The 15592-nt window shown below is 29.7% G+C and overlaps 1 protein-coding gene across 1 annotated transcript; it reads left to right on the forward strand.

Annotated features, from left to right (window-relative positions):
* Positions 1-5312: 5312 nt before the first annotated feature.
* Positions 5313-15024, forward strand: LOC111703090 (harmonin). Its single transcript, XM_023474950.1, has 6 exons — positions 5313-5632; positions 9425-9500; positions 9897-9996; positions 13416-13496; positions 13873-13941; positions 14689-15024. Exons 1-6 carry the CDS (start codon positions 5596-5598, stop codon positions 15022-15024), a joined length of 699 nt encoding a protein of 232 aa, XP_023330718.1. The 5' UTR covers positions 5313-5595.
* The last annotated feature ends 568 nt before the right edge of the window (positions 15025-15592 follow it).

Below are 15592 nucleotides of genomic sequence, written 5' to 3' on the forward strand. Positions count from 1 at the left end.
TACAGTGAAACCCTTAATAACGAATACATCGGAAGAATTTATCAAATGTCATCTTGACAATTTTTCAATGAGTTTTATACTATATTACGTAAATTTCAGTATTTGCGAAAATAAAAAAATAGCCATGAATATGCGGGAACCGTTTTAAAGAATTCCATATAATCATTTAATTAAAAAACTAAATATCTGCAACATTCCATTATCAGAAAGTGAAGAATACGACATTTGATGAATTAGCTTTCGATGTAAATTCGTTATCAAGGGTTTCACTGTAGTTTAACTCAAATCTACATAAGTGACATAATTCTATTCCATAGATGTTAAAATATCATTTCTTTTCTTTCAAGTAAAGTATGTTTCTTTGTATAAGCATTTAAACATTTTTATTTGTCAGAATTTCTTCATAATTTTACAAACCCTGCAAACTAGTTTCGTCATTTTTAAAAAAAATAATTTCATAAGTTTTCTTGTTAAATTGGTGTAAGTGTACTCTTAAAGTATTAAAGTATCTAGGCTGAGTATGAAAAATGTCCCTATTTGATGGATGTTCATCAACTCCATCCTAACCATTTCAACCCTACTCATATCAAAGTAAACATGAAAAATTACATTTTATTTGGCATCTTAACCGATAAAATTCAAATTTTGACTGGGAAACTTTTTAAAGCTACGGAAAAGTTCTAAGTTGAGTTGGTCGATTTATATATATTTCCAGACAAAGCTTGGTTCCCATAAAGTCGACATATATTTTAAGAAAATACTCTGAAATACAGTTAACAATAAAATAAAAACCATTTTCTCCTCCTTTTTCTTTCTTTGTGTTAAGTTTCTCTAATAAAGAATAAATTTGAAGTTCAATAATATTCCAAGATGTATTTTCATATTTTTAGCAATTCACTGTGTCTATGAGCCATATTGTTTACACAAAATTTATTTCACGCATTTTCGGTTCAAACAAGAAAAATAAATTATAACCTTAAACCTGAGACAAATTGTCCTGAAATTAAAGGTTTAATGATTAAGTAAAAGTGAAAAATTCACAAATAATGAGCAGAAATCCTCAAAAATGTATCCAGTTCATTAGTGCTAAGTGTTCCAAAAAATAGCTGAATCATGTTTGAGTCCAAAAAACTAGTTCCTTGTTGTTCCATAAACAGGCCTTTTATCATTGGTCACAGGGAAACTAGTTATATAGCGTTTCACAATCCACTTTTCTCGATAGATGAAATAGAAACTAGTTCCTACGCGTTCTCTATAAACCACCAGTATTGATTTATTGATTGATTCCAGAGAAACTAGTTCCTTAGAGTTCCATATAAAATAGCTGTCATGGGAAACAACCAAGTTACTAGTTCCATATCATTCTATTTACTATAGCTTACATGGCTGTTTGGTGATTACAGAGAAACTAGTTCCTTAGATTTCCATATAAAATAGCTGTCAAAGGTAACAACAAATTTACTAGTTCCATAGCGTTCCATTTACTAGCTGTCATGGCTCTTGGGTGATTACAGAGAAAATAATTCATTCGCGTTCCATAAACTATCTTTATAGTTAATTGCAAAAAGACTCCATTTAGAATTTAGAAGTCCGGAAAAATGTTTCCATTTTTTTCCAGTAGAAATATTGCATTGTTTTGGCAATGTACATTTTCTTTGCTTGAAAGTTCTCTTGGATCTGCGACCAAAATCAATTCTAAATCTAAAGTTTTCACCATTGACACAAAACTATTCTAAATCCTAAAATAAATAATAAATATTTACAATTAGTAAATTCCTATAAGCGTGTTTATGTAAACTGTTCACTATTTAGTCATAGACTTTGAGAGGAACCTTGCTTAAGTTCACACATATAGGATTAATTAGTTGCAATTCTACATGTGAACTTAGCTGTTCACAGACTGAACAGATAGGACAAAAAAACAATGTTTAATTACAGATTTATATTGATAAGACAAGAACTTGTTATTTTGTTACAGATTACAAAGATAGAACAAGTAAAATTGTTTTGTTTCAGATAACAGAGATAATACAAGAAAACATTGTTTTGGTACAGAATAGATAAGACAGAAAAACATTTTTTAGTCACAGATTACAGGGACAAGAAAAAAAAACATTGTTTATTCATAGATTACAGAGGTAGAACAAGAAACATTGTTTTGTTAAAGATTACAGAGATATAGTAAGAAAGAATTGTTTTGTTACAGAATATAAAGATAGAACAGGTAAAAATTTGTTACAGATTACAAAGATAAGACAAGAACACACTGATTCGTTTAGCATTGCACAGAAAGAACAAGAAAAAAATTTGGGTTTTGAAATTTTTATCTCTAATTATGTATTATAACTCGATCGTATCTACATAATCTGTGTTTTATGTAAATACGCTCTTCATGTGTAATTTAAACTAATTTTAAAGCGTAAATAATTTATTTCATATCAACCGATAAAATTGTAAATATTGTAAAATTGCGTTTTTACAGGATAAAAAAATAAACTGTCACATTGAAAAATTTTATTTAAAGATTTTCTGTGAACTCTAAATGGTTCATTTAAATGTTTTGTTTAAATATCGAATAGATTTAATTATATGGACTTTATTTATAAATAGAAAGTTAAATTTGGAGTAGAAGATCCGTAAAATATTGTTTTAATCATAAAAGGCAAAAGAATATGCAGGAAATTCAAATAAAGATATTTGTTATTGTTTTTATTCAATGCAACTCGGATCGAATTAAAAATGGAAAGCGTGAAATTATAAAATAAAATAAAACTATACTTTTTGCATGCATTATCATGTTAACATTGTTTTTATGATGAACAATGAAAACGATAAACAAAATAAATTATTCTAATGTAAAAAATGACGATTATGTGTAAATAATATCGTTTTTTAATACACATTACTTTAATGAAAGTTGAATACATATTAAAAATCTATTGCATGTGATAAAGTGGAACGGTTAGAAGCGGAGCGTAGTTCAGTTGTATTCGGACGGTAGCAGGGGTAACACCTGTCCTTCCTGATTTCAGATCTGAGTAGAGATATCTCTCATGCTTCATGTAACATGGTTCATCATAGAAATAAGTGATATCGCTCGATTTAATGCAAGTGCTCTGTCGTTTTAAGTGATTTAATTTTTTGTGAATACTTATTTTCTACGAGTGTCAAATTTAATGCATAACATAATTACAAATCCCATATTTTTATTTATTTAATAAGATACGATGGTCAGAACATAATATATAGAAATAGACAAGATTTTGGCCGTGCCCTTTTAGCCAACAAGCTCATGGGGTTGTTTTTAAAACAAACAAAAAATTGAAGAAAACGACCAAAATTTGTCTAATTTTGGAAAGAAAAACTTTTCAAAAATTCTTCTAAAAAGAGTTGTGTAATGCTAGTTGTTTATAGCAATTCGAAAATGAAGACTAGCTAAACCAACAAGAGAAAAAAGTGAAAAAAACGGGTTTTAAAGATTCCAGATTATTATTTTTGTATCTTCGAGTGCTGCATTGTGATTTATTTTCAGATTTCAGATTTCTTGATTATACGGTTAAATTCGGAGTGCATAATGCGTGATACTAATCGACTCGTGTGAGGGAGAACGCGCGTTAAAATCTATTTACTGAAATAGGTCTAGCCACAGCGCAGGTCAGTCTACAAATATTTATAATGAAAATATTTATTTCGATTTCCGAGTTGTCAAATTTTCATTTAAATTATTATTCCCACAATTTACGGAATTGGAAACTGGAGTTTAGAAATATAAATCTGAATCTGAATCTACGTTTTAATCATTATCTGGTCAAAATTTAATTGAATCTGAATCAAGATCTGAATCTGATTTTAAATCTGAATATGAATGTAAATGTTAATCTAAACTTAAATCTTAATCTGAATCTGGATCTATATCTGAATCTGAATCTGGATCTTTATCTGAATCTGAATCTATATTTATATCTGAATCTGAATCTAGATCGATATCTGAATCTCAATCTAGATCGATATCTGAATCTCAATCTATATTTATATATGAATCTATATTTATATCTTTATCTTTATCTATATCTAAATCTAAATCTACATCTAAATTAAATCTAAATCTAAATTTTATTTAAAATCAGAATCTTAGTCTGATTAAGAAAGAAAAAACTTTGAATTTGAAAAAATTGAATTTTGAAGAAAACTATGTCAGCCAATCTGGTCCTAAACCGTATAGCTAACATATATGCATTATTGTTAAAATAAATTCGAAATATAAGGAAGACGATTTCACCGACTCAAATGCCGATTTTAATTCTCTGGATGTGTGTGTACTCAGGATCCTTTTCCGCGATACAACACACCACACATGTCAAATCCCCACTCACCCTAGCTCCCGTTAGTTGATCTGCACCACCAATATGAAGTTATACATTACCAACATGAAGTTGCTGCTGATGTCTGTCTTTTTCCTTTATTAATTTCTAAACCAACCAATTTACAATCTTTGTGTCTTGGTCAAATATTTCAAAACAATATTATTTTTCTTAAATAAATGTTATAGAATATTTGGTTTTTTCTGATTTCTTTATTAGAATATTTTTGACTTTTTTAAAGGTCAACAATTATGCATATATATGAACGAAGAGCTTTATTATATAGATAAAATGTTTATTTTCTGGTTCACCCTTAACATGTGCTGCATGGCTAGAAGTACAAGGTAGAAGTGTCGGAAGACAAGACCGATCAATGTTTTAGGAAATTTGACACCAGTAGAACTAAATAGTTCACAACTGAGACGGATTTATTTAGATTCAGATTTATATTATGATTTATATTATGATTTTTAATTCAGATTTAGATCAAGATTCAGATTTAGATTCAGATTTAAATTTAGATTCAGATTCAGATTCAGATTTATATTATGATTTAAATTCAGATTTAGTTCAAGATTTAGATTCAGATTTAAATTCAGATTTAGATTCAGATTAATATTATGATTTATATTATGATTTAAATTCAGATTTAGATCAAGATTCAGATTTAGATTCAGATTTAGATTCAGATTCAGATCAAGATTCAGATTTAGATTTAGATTCAGATTCAGATTCAGATTCAGATTTATATTATGATTTAAATTCAGATTCAGATCAAGATTAAGATTTAGATTTAGATTCAGATTCAGATTCAGATTCAGATTTAAATTCAAATTTACATTTAAATTCAGATTTAGATTTTAAATTTGGTTTAGATTCAGATTTAGATTCGAATTCAGACCTTACAAGGACCAATTTCATTTAGAGAAAACTAAGAATTCGGCGTTTTAGATAAAACCTTTTTTTGTAAACGCCTTTACAATTTTTTAAGACGTGTATTTTTTTTTGGACATCCTGATTTTTAGCGCTTTAAATCTGCAGTTTACACGTGACAAAGCTAAAAGCATAAAGCCATTAAGGATATTACAGCACAATGCAAAGATTTGAAAAGCTATAACAGGCTGAAATTGATGTTATGTAATAATGTTTGAAAAAATATAATTTTGAAAATAAAAAGTGAACATAACAAGCAGCCAAAATATTAATTAAAGAAAGTGATTGTTTTCTGATTAAAATGTATTTTTGGTGTTTGACGAAGCATAAAGAAAACGGTAAGGTAAAATCATGAAACTGTGTTTAAATCCAACAAAAAAACGATTCAAGAATGATAAAATTACGATTTTACAATCTTGTTTAAAATTAATGATAAAAGAAAAGGTTTTTTTTATTTAAATAGTAACAAGATATGTGTATAATGAACTAATTATGATAACTTTTAAATTACAAATTCACAGTTACAAGTTACAGTTACAAGAAAAGGATTTAATTATTTTCAACTACTGATGACAATTCTTAAAATTTAAAAAGATCTAAAGATAAAAAGTACAAAGTTTAGACAATTTGACAAAGGTTAACAGCTTTTATAGTTTTGTAGTTTATATTAATAGACCATGTTTGACCATGTCATTCAGATTTCAAGTTTTAATATTTCACGGATTTTCCCTCCGGCGACATTTCCCGGATTTCCTGATTTTTCTGTCCGGCACAGGTCACGTGTCATTAAACCAACACAGTAGGACGCTAGGTTCAAGTTGACTAATTTCAGGAATGATTTTGATTCATGTTTACTTTACAATTAAAATTTATTCACGAGATTAAAATCATTGAATTGAAAATATTATTTAAAAAAAAGAAAATCGGTAGGATTGTAATTTGATTTAATCTAGGTCTTGATATTGATTTAGAGTTTCTCTCTCTGTTTAAGGAAAAGATCAATTATTCTTTTATTGTTTGCATACTCTGTAATTAATCTAAAGAAACATGGAATTTGGGATATCATGATTAAAAATGGATACCAGAGAAAATTTTTAAGCGCATGATTTTCAAGTTGTGTAATATGTGCATTTTATACAAGCATAATCAAATATGATTTTTAAAAGCTCATGGTTTGTAAATTTTGTATAAGGGTTAGTGATTCCCAGTACACATGAATAGGTTATGGTATACATTGATACAATATACAATATACATACATTGTTGTGCTTTAAGATTTTAAACAGCAGACACAGAGAACATTTTACAGTGCTTTACTGATAGTCTGGACTAAAGGAATTTCCATATTTTTTAGTAAACTCAGAGTATTTTGCCTCTATTAAAGAATTTATTAAGTTTTAAAAGATTTCGAACTTGTCTAATTTTTCAAATCATTTGTGCATGTGTTCCACCCATGTGTGGTAGGAAGGTTATAAGACGGAATCAATTCAAGAAATTTTAATTTACATTTTTCTATAATATTTTTGGTTTGAACTGGCTCATTTAGCATTGTTTTTTGAGTCCCACTGTCCCACTGTTTTATGAATGTGAAAAAGTATAATTCTATAAATCTATGAAATAAAGGATTTAATCTGATTTGCCCAGCTATTGTTCTCGATTCTATCCAAACAGGCAGGATAGAGGGGACGCACAGTGATCCAAACGTTGAAATTTCAAACAAAAAAAGAGATTTTGGATAATAAATTTTTACAACTAAAGATAAAAAGTGATTTAGAGTTATAAAATGAACAGATCTAGGGCTACAAAAAATATAAAAGAGTTAGTGAGGTAAAAGCTACGACACTTCAAAGTGGACCCTGTCTTGAACATGTATGCACCTTTTTATAGCAGTCTAGATCTTTGTGAAAGAGGACGGGTTAGTTGAAATTAACACTTGTTTTTACATTATTCAACTTCACAAACAATAATATTTAATATTTACATGCCGTGACACACGTTAAACAATTGTTTTATTACAGGAACTGTATAGTGTAGAGCTTTTTTAGAGTTTCCAAGAAACAAATTTTATGAATTTTAGCAACGTCGCTGAATTACCTATTGCCGATTCAAATTTATTAAATTAAATATTTAACCAATCTTTGTTTAAGCGGAAAGCATAAATTTTCATAGAATAGATTTTGTAATAAAAAAATTACACACAGATATTCAACGCAAAATATATATTTGTATAAAAAGTAAAGTATAAAAATTTGGGTTACTTGAATTATTACACCCTCAGTTCTTGAAATAATAAAGCTCTTTGCTCATATGGCTCATATGGCTCATATGGACCATATCGGAAGAATTTTTTAAAGAAACCTATAAGGATGACATAAACTAAGAATCGATTTAAAAAGAAAAAAAATCCGATTTTTTTCATTAGTGTTTTTAAAATTTCACTGGCAACGATACGTATAGCTTCCCATCATTCAAAAATGTTTTGTCAACAACTATAATTTGTTATTATCCTTTTATCCCTTTTCTACAAGATAAGTGCGATGTAAAGAAATAAATAATTTAGCAAGATCTCACGCTTAACTCATTATGTTGAGGAAATATAATGAAGAACCGTTTAATAGAACCGTTCATATAATATCATACAATCTTCTGCAACTGATATTTTAAACATTTAATATGTCTTCTTTTGTTTACTCTTGGTAACTCTGTTACGTGGAGATATATCCAGCAGTTATGAAAATTATTCCTCAATTATTTAGACCTAATTTAGAATTTGACGCTTTACAAAATCACTTAGTTGTAGCATCAAAATATAAATGTTTGAAGCTGGCTAATACGATATTTCTTTGCTTCAGGTTTATTTAGCAGTATTTTGCTAAACCATAAGAAATTCAGAAATAGAATGATATCATTATTATTATTGGTATAATTATAATAATTATCTTAATGAAAAAAATCATATTTTTTTGGTTACATATTTTGATGTCCCAATTTAATTCTTATCAACGGTTCTTCAAAATAAGCATTGTATTTAAAACATAAGATTGATTTTTAACTTTGAAAAAATCGAAATAAACAAAAACTCGAAATTTTTGGTTTAAATGTTTTTACAACACATGTGGAATAGTTCATTTAACTATCAATCAAATCAAAACTGGACTCAAAAGTCGTCTTCCTATTCCATAGTTTTATAGATCCCATTGTAGTTATTAGACGTTCCTGGTTTAGTGGATAAGGCCATGTCAGGTCCCATTTGGTTCAACTGTTTCTGCATTTTCAAAAATCTAACAGACTGTACAAATATATATATATATATATACCCCTAAAACCCTGACATGGTAAAAGTCTGCTAGATTTACCGGAAGTAGGCGGAAGCTTAGGCCGGAAGTAAGAGAACGTTTATTTCGTCGTTTCATTATAGTTTCAGCTCACTTTCAGGTCAGTGTAGAATTATGCGTCACATAACTTGATAAACAATAATAATGATGCGTCAGTATTAAATACAAGCTCAAGTGCTAACCGTTGCCCGTGGATGTTTTTTAAAATCGACTTTTGAATTTTTTTTAGCCTATGTTACCCCTGGGGTACCCATGAGTTTTATCAAAAAAAACCGCCATTTCGGTCAAACAGTTTAGTTAGCTATAGCGAACATATATATATATAAAAATATATTTAAAAAATCAGCTTCGAATTAAAACATTTTAATATATTTTTAGAATATCACCATACATATACACATATATGTATTTATAATATATGGTGTGAAACACCAGTTTAAACATGTTTATTGCCTGATGAGGATCGAGAATCTGAAACAATTTGTATTTATAAATTTGAAAAACTAAGACTGCTTTGATTATTAATGCTTAATAATAACAATATAAATATATATGAGCGAAGAGCTATATATATAGAATATCCAGGGTACTCTACAGGGTGTCCCACGAAACATGACAGTTGGCGGATAGTTTTCAATGTCTTCTNATATATATATATTAATATATATATATATAGATATATTGAGATACAGACAGACTCAATTCCTGAATTCAAGATTTTAAGTCAATTTTCAGAAGTTTTTAGTTCTGAATATTTTTATGAATTTCTTTGGATTAATTTTATTCCTTATTTAGATATGAAAGAGAAGATGAAGACTCAGAAGATCAGATTAATCCGTCCTGAAGTTGGGGGGTTCGGTTTCTATATCAGGAACATATTCATTTTTTTTCAGACATTCATAGATTATTAATCGTTTTTTGACATCTTTCGGAAAATTCTTTCGTGCAGGAAAAAATATCGTTTTTTCAAGATCGTTCGAACGATTTTTGTTTTCTTTTGATCGTTCGTTCTTAAAAAGATCAATTTTTTATTTCTCTGAACGATGCAAGTCGTTCATCCATCGACCGTTAATTTTTCTAAACGACACCATCGTTCACGAAAATGATGAATGATGAATGATGAATGATGAATGATGAATGATGAATAATGAATGATGAATGATGAATGATGAATGATGAATGCTGAATGATGAATGATGAATGATGAATGATGAATGATGAATGATGAATAATGAATGATGAATAATGAATGATGAATGATGTACAGGGGAGGAGCAGAGCATGGTCTGGGTATTTATGTTTCTCATGTAGAGATAGGTTCAGAGGCTCTTCTTCAAGGGCTAAGGACGGGGGATCAAATTCTCAAGGTAGAATTTAAAAAATTTTAATATTTAAATATTTATTATTGCTAAAACATTTATAGATCACATCGGGTTTAATTATCTCAGACAAGAATAGCATTTCAAGTTTAAGATAAGTTTATGATTACTTATATAATTTAAATTTATTAAATATCTCTCAGATTCTGATTCATATATATATATATATATCGGACTTAGCTTCAGATTCAGGATCAGACACGAGATTCTTGATATTTAGAGGTGGTTCATTAGACGTGGACTCGGTATCAATTTCAGCATCTGTTGCAGGGTCAAACCCGTCAAGTTGAGGAATAGGAGATGAAACTAAAGATTTGGATCGTGTTTTTCTTTCCCCAAAAACACGTAGAATTCAAATTCATGCATTCCAATCTTAAAATTGGAAGCGTTTTTTCTTTTCATCAAGAAAACCCCGGTAAATCCGCAAAATTGAATTATTGTCCTTTCAGTGCAGTTCATAATATACTAAAGATTCTGTTTAAGGTTAAGTTTTTACTTAACCGTGTCAGATTAGCTTCTTTTATATAGAAACCACAATTGAACGTTTTTGATTTTCAGTGATAACCAGAAAGCTCTGAAATAGGAAGACGAATTCATAGCAAAACTTCAGGGTATTTGAGGTTGATACAACGCAAATAGTATTACTATACATGTATTACTGATTAAATAAAATGGGTCTGTTTCCACTTCACAATTGCTATGTACTATGCTCATTTAACTATTTAAAGTCATACCTTGAGTCTTAACAGTCGTCTTCCTATTTCATAGTTTTCTGGTTATCACTGTAAGATATCTTATCAATGAAATGTTGAAAGAGTGTCGTTTAAAATCGAACATGCCAGTCTTTCCAATATTACGAGAAATAAAGCTTACACTTCCTTTCAGCTGGACTTTTTTCTTATTCTATTTTCTACCAGTGCGCCAAATATTCTACTTTCTACCAGTGCGCCAAATATTGAATTTATTTAAACATTAAAATTCTAAACCAGAAAAACATGTCACACTTGTAAATCAGAAAAAGCGATTTGCAACAAAATCTTGAAAAACCTGAAACTTTTACTTCAAGTTTTAAACCATTTGTCATCTCTACATGAACTGAGGCCGAATTTAAAGAATTTGAGTCGCGGCTTAAATTTAAGTCGGGGCTCAAATATGGTTGGTTCCACTTAAAATTGTACTAAATTTTTCAAGATATAAGTCGGCGCTCAATTGAAACCGATTTTTGGGGGATTTGAGACGCGGCTCAAATTCATTAAATTCGGCCTCTGGAAACATTAACAATTTGATTCAAATGAAATTGTTTCCCCTAAATAAACGTCTGGATAATATTATTTAATCTCGAAAACTATTCAGATTTTGCTCCTTAACGCTTCTTAACCCTAATAAGCATACCAATAACAGGAAGAGGACCCCAAAAAAAATCTTGAAAGGTTTAGCCCAAAACTTTTAAGGCTTCAAAAGAAAAACTAAAATGTCGTTTTCTTAACCTAATGATAATGGAATGCTGAAAATATTTAGTTTTTTAATGATTACATGGAGCTCTTTAAAACTGTTCCCGAATATTTCATGGCTATTTGTTTATCTATTTATACACTAAGATTTAGATATAATAGTATAAAACCCATTAAAATAATGTCAAGACGACATTATAGAAATTTTTCAGATTTAATCAAAGTTCTGGGTCAAACTATAGTAATTTTACAAAATCTGTAAAGATTTCATGTCTACTTCACCTCAAAAATAAATGCCCCCCCCCCCGTTAAAGTTGAAGATGTGCAGTTGAGTACACATATTCCCCGGAAGTTGGTCAACTGTTTTTCTATAAAATCCAAAATGGCGGTTTCCACGGAAACCTTTATCTTTAATAGATTTAAGATGGCCTTCAAGGCGGGAGCAGAACTAAATCCGCAAAAAATGTTAAAGCATAATTTTGTCCTTGATTGGTTTAAAAACCGCGGATTCTCAGATATGTTCTCAGGGAAGACGCAAGCGTACGTGGTATGCGAAGATGTTGTATAATTATATTCACATTTAAATCAGGATCCATTACTCATCATGTAAATGTGAGAATTAATGTTAATGTTAATTTTTATGTCCGCACAACGGTATCCTTAACACATTTACACGTGCATTGGGCAAAATTTATCATCGTTTTTCTGTCTTAAACCTTGCGGAATTCAAAAAAATTCTCTCATTTGCATGAAACCGCGATTTACTTCTTTAAAGAAGAGAACCAAAATTTAAAATAATTAATTTTCTAGACAAGATAAAAAGGATATCATCAATTCATCATATCACTGAACCATTAGATAATCTTGATCTAAGATCCATATCCGTACAATTTTACAAATTTTCTTGCGCATTTTTCTCCCTAACATTCATATGATTGGTATAAATGCAAATGTAGTTTAAAATAATATTTTGTTATTGTTACAATATACAGTTAGCTTCTAACTGTATTTATCCATCCCCTGCCTTACAAAACCAAGATCATGCAACCCCTGTAATATGTCACTCTTGACGAAGCTCTTACCGCTATTATGATTTAATATGAAAGATTTATTCTAACGGAAATGCAAGATTGTTGTTAAAAATCCAGATTCACAACTAAATGCTTTTAATCGCTATCTAATATAACTTCTATCTGTTGCGTCTATAAGGAGAAAATTGTTAAAAACGACTCACACCGAAGAACGCAGCGTCCATACAAATTCAGAAAGATGCAACATTTAACTCGGATTGTAAACAAATCAATTTAATTCCAAACAAATCATTCAGATATTACAAACAGTAGTCATCGATTATTTTTCGACGCATTTGTATATAGTTAATATTTCATAATATTTTTGATTTTGTTTTTTTTTAAATAATTTTCGCTGGCGTTGGATTTTCGAACATTCCGGGAAGATTTGAAAATGTCGTCTTCATTAGCAAAAATCTTCGAAACAGGAATAAATGTTTTCAAATAAACTCTCAGATCATGAAAAATACAAAATATTATGAAATATCAACTTTCAACTATGACTATTGTTTGTAATATCTGAATGATTTGTTTGGAATTAAATTGATTTGTTTACGATCCAAATTAAATGTTGCATCTTTCTGAATTTGAATGGACACAACGAACGTTCATTGGCATGAGTCGTTTTTAACAATTTTCTCCTTATAGACGCAACAGATAGAAGTAAGATTAGTAGCGATCAAAAGCGCTTTTTTATTGCTTAAGCCTATACCCCCTTTCATTTTTTGGGAACACTACCTTTAAAGGCTACCGTTGTGAATTGGACATGTCCCTCTTAAAAGAGAGAATGAATTAAAATTTCCTTGACAGTCCCTTTAATTACTCAACTTTGGAGTTTAGCATTTGGATTTTTGTCAGAAACCCTGTAAACCTTCCCTTTGTTTAGGTGAATGGTATTTCTGTAGATCAAGGAACACATCAGGAGGTCATAGCGATCATTAAAGATAAACCCAGTCTTGATCTTCAGGTATATATATAATGATAATAACCATAATAATAATATTAATAATAATTATTAAAATTTATTTACACACAAAGTTTTTCGTGCACATATATTGATGGTGTATAGTTTAAATTGGTTTAATAATTACAAATATATAGTTGTACAAAAAATAATTGCAAAATTAGGGAAAAATAGGCATCATTAATCATTTCTCATTACATGACATATTCATCATTTCAGTTATTAATCTTCCAACATATAATATTATTGATAACAATGATAGTAATAACAATAATAACAATGATGATAATAACAATAAAAATGAGGATGTTGACAAAACGCATAAATAAATAAAAATAAATATATAATTTGATCTGTTCCTTATTAATCTGTAACTAAGGTACGAAGCGGAGGTCTGATACCGGTTAAAGATTCTAAATCTCACCCTGTCTCATGGAAACTTGTCAAGGTAGGATAAACACAGAAACTAATGCATCTATAGAATAGGTAGGATAAACATAGAACAATGTATTTATAGAATAGGTTGGATGCACATAGAACAATGTATCTATAGAATAGGTAGGATACACACAGACCAATATATCTATAGAATAGGTAGGATATTCATGCACTCTTCTCGTATTTAAGGTTCAGGGTTGTGAGAACAGTACACAAATAACACAATACACATGCATTTTATGTACTGCTGTATATATTATTTCTTGTACAGAGAGTCCAAACATACAGGGTTAACCACAAAGGATGAGACTGTAAAGACGATTTGAAACTCTTCAAGTTTAAATTATGACTTCTGTCTTGAATGTGGTCTTTAAATGGCTTAAATGGATTTTTAAGGTAACAGTTAGTAAAAAATTCCATACAGTCATCTCTGAAGTCTCATCCTTTGTGGGTATCGCTGTATTTTATAAAACAAAGCGTCTTAAAATTTATCTATGTTACCTAAAACTGACCAAACTAATAATAAAACCACAATAAATGTCATTTAAAACAATTTTTGTATTTTTTTAAAACAAAACTGCACATCATTAGCAAGGTTCATTTTATTTTTTTATTCTAATTGTTGTCTTTTTGCTGAAATCCTGTTGAACATTTTATTATGCAATTTTTTTTGCTTTTTTATCTTTGCCATTTTTTTGTGCTTTCTGAAAAAATCATATTATAGTCGTTTTTTGACAATTAATCAATCTTTTTGTAGGATGGGGTTGGAAGCAAGGAGGAAACAGACGAAGGAATAAAGATGGACGACTCTCCGGAACAGAAGACGAAACTTTCAAAAACACAGACTCTTATTCAGGAAAGCAGGAGTAGGAGTAGGAGTGGGAGTACAAACAGGAGTGGGGGAAGGAGTGACAGTACGAACAGGAGTGGAGTAATGAGTGAAAGTACGATCAGGAGTAAAATGAAGAGTGAAAGTAAGATGAGGAGTAAGGAAGTGCTGGAGGATGAGGAAGAGGAGGAGCTGGTTCAAATATCTCTTCAAGGAAACCAGGGTCTAGGCTGCTCTATTTGTAAGGTGACCATTATAATTTAAAATTAGATTTAAAGGAAGAATAAGCGTAATTGTAAGTGACCCTCCGATCCAAGGAAAGATTACAATGCCCGATTCACACTGGTACTCGATTTAAAGCTTTGGCTGCTTAAGTATGAGCTAGATATCTATTTATGATTTTTTAAAAACGATAATATCTTCCACATTGCTGATAATTGGGATAAAAGTTGTAAGGGTACCGTTGTTCATCGGGCATTGATATCTTAGTTTATTTATCCAATCCAGGAAAAACTAAAGACTATGTAATTTAAAAACATAATTAAGATGTTAAAAAAAAACTATGTTTCACTTTTAAAAACGATTCTTTTGGTTTGATTACCATTCTCTTTGGAAGGGGGTGGGGTGGGGGGCAAAACATCATGCTCCCTTCACACAATTGTTTATATCATAAGATACGCAAAATATATCTAGCTGCTTGAATGTGTTACGCATGTCTGTTTAAGGTGATATACGTTTATACTTGAAGGTTTCAGATTTCTCATGCTTCAACAATTTAATTTAAAATATGTAAAACCAGAACAAGGAACTCGACTGTACCCCCCCCCCCCCC

This window comes from Eurytemora carolleeae, unplaced genomic scaffold, assembly GCF_000591075.1.
Source record: "Eurytemora carolleeae unplaced genomic scaffold, Eaff_2.0 scaffold523, whole genome shotgun sequence".
NCBI lineage: Eukaryota > Metazoa > Arthropoda > Copepoda > Calanoida > Temoridae > Eurytemora > Eurytemora carolleeae.

Excerpts from the sequence above, each read along its gene's own strand:
- LOC111703090 (XM_023474950.1), top strand. The coding sequence starts at position 5,596 with ATGTATTTTTGGTGTTTGACGAAGCATAAAGAAAACG. Across the intron at positions 9,501-9,896 it reads GGGTTCGGTTTCTATATCAG|GGGAGGAGCAGAGCATGGTC; the intron begins GAACATATTCAT and ends AATGATGTACAG. Across the intron at positions 13,497-13,872 it reads AACCCAGTCTTGATCTTCAG|GTACGAAGCGGAGGTCTGAT; the intron begins GTATATATATAA and ends TCTGTAACTAAG.